Source organism: Pygoscelis adeliae, unplaced genomic scaffold, assembly GCF_000699105.1.
Source record: "Pygoscelis adeliae isolate BGI_AS28 unplaced genomic scaffold, ASM69910v1 Scaffold403, whole genome shotgun sequence".
Classification (NCBI taxonomy): Eukaryota; Metazoa; Chordata; class Aves; order Sphenisciformes; family Spheniscidae; genus Pygoscelis; species Pygoscelis adeliae.
This window is the reverse complement of record NW_008824466.1, coordinates 1,164,551-1,172,397: the sequence shown is the minus strand read 5'-3', so window position 1 is coordinate 1,172,397 and position 7,847 is coordinate 1,164,551. Positions and strand designations below refer to the sequence as shown.

The window sequence follows — 7,847 nt, the reverse complement described above, 5'->3', positions numbered from 1 at the left end:
GCACCCCCCCGCCCCGGCGCGGGTCGCCCCCCCCGTCCTCCCCCAGCCACCCCATCGGCTCTGCCGCTGGCCCAGCAATGCAAGAGTGCTCCGGTCAAAGTAGGGGGGGGTCCTCCTGGGAGGCAGCGCTGCCCCCCAGCATGCAGGCAGTCAATCTCCTTTCCTGCAATAGGACCCATCATTCATCCCTGCCTTCCTCATCCTCACCTCGGGAAGCAATTCCCTTGCTAATAGCTCTGGCCACACACAGAGGAACACGGATGCCTTCTTCACCTGGTCAGCACCGGAGACTACTCTGTATGCGTCCTCAAGGCAGGATGAAGGTGTCTCCAGAGGGGAACGCTGCCCACTCTGCTCCTCGCTATTTTAGCGGTCGAGCGCGGGGCTCCCAGCTGAGGGTCAAGTGGCAACACAGTTCAGGGTGGTTCGTGGGGATCCTGCAAGGGTGCAGGTCCCACATCAGCCCACTTTCCAGCTGGGGATTTTCGTCCAGGAGGCGGAGACCCCACAAGAGCAGTGCCTCTGGTCTCCAGCTGCTGAGCCACAGTAGCACGTTCCCGTGGGGAGGAAACACCCACCCCTGATGGAAATGGGAGGGGGTCTCAGCCCTGAATTTGCAAAAGCCTCGTTGGTCCTTGTAGCTGCTGATCTTCACTGATCTTCAGCGTTTGTCTACTGCTGTTTGTCTACAGCAACTCCTCCGCTACCACCTCTCCCTACCAAAAGGCCACCCACAAGCTCTTCTAGCACCTCTGCAGGTTTCCTTCCTTTAGCTGGTTCTCCAACTCCACAGCTGGCTCGCTCTAGCTTCAGTGATCTGCTTCCACGGGAACGTAAGGGCTCACAGTACCTTGGGCAAGGGGCACCGACCCATTTCCCAGCCTGAGTCATTAACAGCATACTGAATGTTCTCACACTGCCTTCTGCTGTGAAAAAGAGATGGCTGCAGCAACAGCGGAGGATGCAGGCAAGAGCAAACAGCAACGCGAAGGAGCCATCTCCCAAATACAAGCCTTGCTCTGGGAATGCCAGAAAACCCCTGAACAGCGACCCGGGTGTAATCAAAGCCCTTCGACACACGAAGGTCCAAGTCTTTGAGCCACCCCCAACAGCTCCTCTGACTTGAACTTCACCTGTGAAGAACAGAACCGCTTACAGACTCTCCTTTGCACCATCCCGTTTTCTACGGGCAGCCAACGTTGCACAGTGCCTGGCACCAACGCGTTTCTTACACACCTGAAGTGATCTTTCGCCAGGTTTTCAGCAAGTGCCCCAACTCCTCCCGTGCACTGAGTCCCGGGGGTGCAACTCAGGCTCTCGGGGTCATCAGCTCAGCCCTGGAGGGTCTCAGAAACACTCAAGGTTCCCCACCCCCAGCTTTAATCTAGCGCACCCCAAACCTCACGCTCATCAAGCGGGGATGGGACAAACGTAATCACAATCATTGACATGTAGAAAGCTGCAGCCTCAGAAGGCAGGACAGAGTATTTTATTTCTCTCCATTTGGAGACTGGCTTAAAGTAACAAAGCAAAAGCTCTCGAGCCTTCCCTGCTGTCCGAGTCAGGTGGGAACACTGCGAACGTCACAGTCCAGTAACACTGGGCGGAGGCCTGAAACCCTCCTTGAACAAAGCCCCCTCGAGGTCTCTCTGGGAAGGGTCTGCCTGTTTAAGGGGCTGTTTCTGCCTCAACGCACACAGAAGCACCTTCTTGTAGATAAACCTCGGACTTTTTTTCCCCAGCTGCCAACCATCTGCCATGGCGAGGCGGCACCGGATGGCAGAGTCCCCTTTGCTCCCCTGCCCGACCCGGCAGCTACTCACCGCTGCCATTCCCTACCAGGGACACTTGCTCCTCCTCCTCGAATTGGAAGAGGAGATTGCAGTCTGGAGACCACATTGCTCACCCGTTCAGCTTGATTCACCTAAACGCGGGGGGTCACCCGTATACGGCTGGGCTCGGTTTGCTGCCTCGGCACCTGGTCCAGTCTCCCCTGGCTTCGTGAACGGCCTCACCGACGCTGCAGGCTGTACGAGGCAGATTAACGCCCTCCGCCGCCTCGCGTCTCAGCGAGATGAGCAGCACGCATCTCGCTCCGAGGACCGGAGGGGCAGTCTGATGCTCCCCAACCACCCCCCTGCTCTGGGAGTCTGCTTGCCCCAGCTCTAAGGTTATCTAAGGGCCTCAGCTATTTCTTCTACAGCCAGCAGCCTCTTCCTGACACGATATAAAGCAAAAGCATTAACAGTCTATTCTTTAGAGGGAAGTCAGAAGAAAACTCTGGAAAGTAAACAGCAGATTTGCTCATTCAGGAAAAAGCCTTCTCGGACTCGGATTCCTTCTGTTGTAACTTCCGAATCAGCTCCAGTAAATTCATCTGTAAAGTCAGCTCCTGCAAAGGAAGAGAGACGTTTTTGCAAGAATGAGATGATCCCATTCCCTGCCGCAGGAAGCAGAAAGGACTGCTTTGTACCACCCACTCAAGAGCTACTAATCTTCAGGGAACAAAAGAAAAAAACCCACGCAAATACAAAACAAAGCCTTCGTCTTGTTTAAGCATTTCTATAAAATACAGGGCAGTAACATCTGAAGAGATCTGCTGCAAACCGCAGCTGTCATAGGAATCCCAGGGCTTTACGATTCATTAAGGATCCAGAAAGGTTCTTTCTTCTTGACCGTGATTTAGTGACAAATGCAGTGAGGGCCAGCCAGTTCTGCAGGTTTCCCCCTCCGGAGCAGCCTCCAGGAGCGGGGCAGCAGCGTCCCCTTGCAGACCCACAGCCACACGCCCCGGGGGAGGTTCTCCGGGTGGGCAGAGCCCCCTTCCCCTCATCCTTCAGCGGCGTCTTCAACGCCCCGATCCTTTTCCAGCACAGAAGGGCAGGAAGCAGGAGGGATCGCTTTGGGTACTCTCTAAGCGGAGTCTAAGCCACGTGCGACACACTGCTGTGCTGGTGCATGAAATTCCCCTTAGGTATTTCACTCCCCTTCAAAAAATCCCTTTTCCATGACTGTAATTGAGTGGAGACCACCGTCTCCTGCAGTCACCAACATCAGCTTATGGTTTCCTTACCATCTGCTTGTTCTTTACCCACATTCAGCTCACAAGCCATTTTGCACAGAGACTACACGGTGGAGTAGCTAATTCAGCGAACCCTGTTCTGTGACTCAGGCTTGCAGACATTACAGTATGGAAATAAAAATCTATTTTTGTAAAAATATATCAACTGCATAAGCAGCCATTTTACACAACAGACTGGGAGGAAACACGTCAGCTGATGGGAAACGCACGGAGAACAGATTCCAGCAGCGATTTCTTACACGATGGTGGCACATTCACAGGTACAAGCTGGTCTGCTCTGCCAGCTATCGTAAAGGCAAACATAAACAAAACTCAGCAAATAGGAACCCTGTTAAGAGTTATTACTTACAAAAATAACATAAAAGGCAGGGGCAGGAGGGGAGAGAAAGAGCTGCTTTCATTATACAGATGAGGAATAGCAGCACAGGAAAAGTAAGAGGCTTGTTCAAGGCTGCACAGCCAGGAATCGTGTGGGTTTTAGAAAATGCCTGTTTAACTAACTTAGTTTAAGCCGTCTTTTCTCACTAGCAGGTCTTTATCAAAGTGAAATTTAATCAGCTACAAAAACAGAGTTAAGAACAGCCTGTTTCTGCATTCCCTGCAAACTTCTGTGGCATTACAATGAGACTTTGGAAGTTTTATTTTTTCATTCCTGCGGTGGCGTTAAGACAACAGAGAAAAACCCAGGCGACGGCTCGCGAGTTTTAAGAGCAGATGCACTGGCGAAACCGAGAACAATTTTCTAATCACAGTCCGAGATCGTCTCCAGCAAGTGACATGCAAGAATTAACAAGATGCCCAATAAAGAGACTTCCTGAAGGCAATCTGTACGGCTAAGCTAGGTACAAAAGCGATAAACCTACGCAGCCACTTATTTTAGTGTTATTCAGACCCATTCAAGAGTCACAGGGCTGCAGGCTGTTGGCACAGCGTTTCTTCCCTCCACACTGGGAAAAACATCGCAGAAAGCTGGGGACGTTGCCCTGTCTAATGGGCTTCTGCTCCTTCGTTACGAACCTGGTACGAGGTCGGCCCAGGGCACGCTGCCCATCAGCTGATGAGGCAAAGGTATTCTTCCTGACCCAGCGATGCAGAATTCATTAAGAGCAAGATTTTTTAAAAAATAAAGATACTACCACGAGAGTACTGTCAGATCTTACGCTCCCTGCCTAAACACCAACCTGTGGGTTGGTGGTGATGTAGAAGCCAGACACCCCAGCCTTCTCCAGAGTGCTCTGCTGGTCTATCACTTTTTGGTCCAGTTCCAAGACTATCTTCTCATCCATCATTCGCTGTTCCTCTCGAATTCGTTGCTCCACAGCCTGAAAAAGATAACAGTCGATGGAAAAAAAAGTGGAGTATCTGCCTTCCTCCTATCTTTTTCCTCATCTCTAAGTCTTTTACTGAAACCAAAGAGCGAGTAGATCCTGAAGCACTCCTGCTCTGATGAGTCCCAAGGACAGCAGAGGGCAGCAAGCGCAGCCCCAGATCTTACCTCCTCCACTTGCCACCTCTTAGAGCAAAGCTACCACTCCAGAAAACGCAGGGAGGTCACTGGGACCAGCCTGCTTTCTGTGTGTTTGGAGGCCAGGAAAGACCACGAGCAACGGATCGGTATCTGAACGTCTGTTCCTGATGAGCCAACGCCTGAGCAGCAGGCTGCGGCTGAGCACTCCGGCAGCACGGGCTCCACAGGAGTCAGCAGTCCAAGAACCACATACCCCTCACAGGCCTGGTGAGGCTGAAGAAAGACTTGGAGGAGTAACATAGGCCACCGAAGCGCATCAAGGTGCCAGCTGAGACGCCTCCCTGAGCCCCCGTGTTCCCTGGACACTAACACACAGAGCTAGAGCTGTAAATCACACCCAGATCCCATTTATTCACTAAAGGAGCCGAACTCCTCAGAAACCCAACTTTGCAACTGGAAAGCCAGTTTATTCTGCATTGACAACAGCAAGCTGAAGTCTCGCTTGGGACTACAGCGTGCTGGGGCTCCATTTTTGGCAGACCGAGAACGTTATCAAACGAGGACTTTGCAAAATAGCCCCAACCAGGAGAACACAGCCCCTCCTGCCTCACCGCCACCTGCCTAAACCTCAGCAGAGCAACCTCTGCATTGCCTCTGAAGAAGAAACGCAGCACAGCAACCACGTGCTACGTCAAAGGCACGTCGGAAGTCAGGAGCGGTGGGCATGCTCTAGGAGCACTCGCACGCTCTGCTAGCCGCAGGAAGGCGCACCGCTAGCCAGTCCTGGAGGAAACCTCAACCTACCAGAAACTCCGCCAGAAAGGGGAGAAGAGAACAGAAGGATCGCAGGGGACGAGGAGAGCCCAGCTCAAATAAAGAGCCACGTGTGTGCGGAGGCGAGGCGATACAACCTTACCGGGCTGCACTGAGCCACAGACTTCTTTTGCAAGCCACAGGGAAAGTCAGGAAGCATCAAATCCCATCTAATTACACAGGTAGGCTCCGTCTCTTGCAAGAAATAAATGGCACAAGTTTCAACATTTTACTCCTGCAACGCTGCCCCTTTGTAACACAGTAAACAGAGGCAGGCGTTTAGCTGGAAATATTCACGGGGGTAGGTTATCCTCACTGCACAGAAAGGGAGAAGTCACAAAGTCCGGCATTTCCTACACCAGTGGCTGGTGGTTTAAAAGACCTGGGCAGACGAATCCGAGAGGGGAGCCGAAAGCCCGTGCGCTGCTGCAAGTCCTGGGGAAAATCCAGAATTTGAATGACAGAGGTCTCGGTCCTGAACAGTCTGGAAAAGAGCTGAGGTATGTCTACAGCACGGACGTTATCAGTGGCTGTCTGCAAAAGGCCCGACCTAAACGAAGAGCAATTATTGCTTATGTGGAGCAGGAGATACCTCATGTAACCTCTCTTGGACGTCCGCAGTCAGTTAGCATCTTACGTTTTTAATTATGTCCATAGGTTTGGGAAAGCTCCACAGAACTACGCGCTACTAAGGAGGATGCAGGACTGTGATGCACCAGAAGATTACCATACATCAGCTGCTCCACAGAAAACACTTGGGGCAGGACCTTATTAGAATAAGTCTGAAGAAATTCAAGACAACCTAAGCCTCAATAAAAGGCGAGGTAGAGGGGCTAATTGCCTCCTTCACCATGGGATGCTAACGAACCCAAGAAAGCTCTGTCCTTACACGTTCCTCAGTCTAGAGGTTCACGCTCCTTGTGGAAGATACGAAGGATTAAAATCCCTCGTTCCCCAAAGACTTTAATTCCTCCCAGCCGCCTTGGGGGAAGGAGGAGGCACCACACCATCATCTCCTCCACTTACTGTGCTGAAGGAGTGACTTTCCTTGCGTTTAAAAAAAAACCAGATTTAAGTGCCTACATCCTGTTTAGGGGTGGCACCTGATTCGGGGCTACAGAAGAGTGCCAAGATCTTGGAGAAAAATAAGGCTTAAACACAAGCGTTTGCTTCAGCTCTGGTGGCTGGCGACCCTGTATGATGGGCAAAGCTTTTTCAAATGCTGTGGGTTCCACTAGGAAGCCAGACATGTAAAAACCACATCTTGTATTACCCCTCCTGGGAGCCCAATCCCAAGCTATCTCATGGGAGCTGGTCTTCAAAACCTTTAACCACAGAGGGCAGCTCCGATTAGACACGAACCAATTGTCACTGCGACGATCGATCTATTCCCGAAATGCTCTACAGCAGAAATATCAGAGCATAAAAACGGGAAGAAGCAACTCTGGCAGAGGAAAACAGAAGAGAAAGGCAGGGGGAAGGTGGAAGGAAGTAGGAAGAAATTGCACGTTGTGCAAGACAAGGAGAAATGACACATACATGGTCCACTTAGTGAGCGAAGACAACATTGGAAACGCTTTAAAACAGGCAGTATAGCTCATTACTTGCTGCAAGTGTAAGTTACTCAGAGAGAGAAGTAACAGGGACAGCTAACAGAGGTCCAGCCTGGCTTTAGTCACCTCGATAGAAAACGAGGGATGTGGAAACGCCAAAACAAAAGATCCAACAGCGAGCGCTGACGCGGTGCTCGTCATGGGCAAAGGTCAGGAAAGAGCCTCTATTTAAACAGTTATCTGTTTGCCTCACGCGGAGTAAAGTTACTTCCCCTCTACATTTAAACTCCACCGATTAAGATAACTAGCTACTTGCAGTTTCCTTTACCTTATAAAACTGTCTCTATCTTATGACTAATATACAGATAAGTCCTTTGGGACTGAATGGGCTGCTCGTGCTGAAGAGCCTTTCTCCAAATGCCTTGGGATGCTCGAAGAAACTATTTTATACTTACATATCTGAAGGCAGTTCCTCCTTATCAGTGCTACTAAGTAAAATGTGATTTTTTGAGTATTCTCTGCTTTCTACTTGCTACGATGTAACGGCAGATTTCACATACCTTCTCCGTGTTTTCTATCAACTTGCTCTCTATCCCTATACAGGCTTCAGCCCGTCTTATAACGAAGACTCGTTAAAGCGCTGTGGAGAGCATCGCTCTTTTGAAGTGGGCCCCTGAACTTTCAGGATTCCCAGATCACGCCTGGACCGCAGCTATCCCAGATGGCAAGGGCCTGGGCCCCCCGCTCTTGGGGGGGGGACATGAGGGCAGAGCAAGAGGAGGGGACCCCCAAGTCGGGGTGGGGAACCTGGGGCTGTGCTAGCAAGACCAGACAGGATGGCTGGTGGCTCCCAAGGCTGCGGGGCCGGGGACGACTAGTTAAACCCTCTGGAGATGCTGCGATGCTCCTGCGGCAAAGGGGCCGTGAGCCC

The 7,847-nt window shown here is 51.4% G+C and overlaps 1 protein-coding gene across 1 annotated transcript in view; it reads right to left on the bottom strand.

Moving 5' to 3' along the window:
- Positions 1-2,308: 2,308 nt before the first annotated feature.
- Positions 2,309-7,847, bottom strand: part of LOC103914441 (scavenger receptor class F member 1-like) — a 30,846-nt gene continuing 25,307 nt past the window's right edge. Inside the window, 2 exon segments of the mRNA XM_009321080.1 lie at positions 2,309-2,392; positions 4,264-4,404. Coding sequence (XP_009319355.1) covers positions 2,309-2,392; positions 4,264-4,404 — 225 coding nt within the window.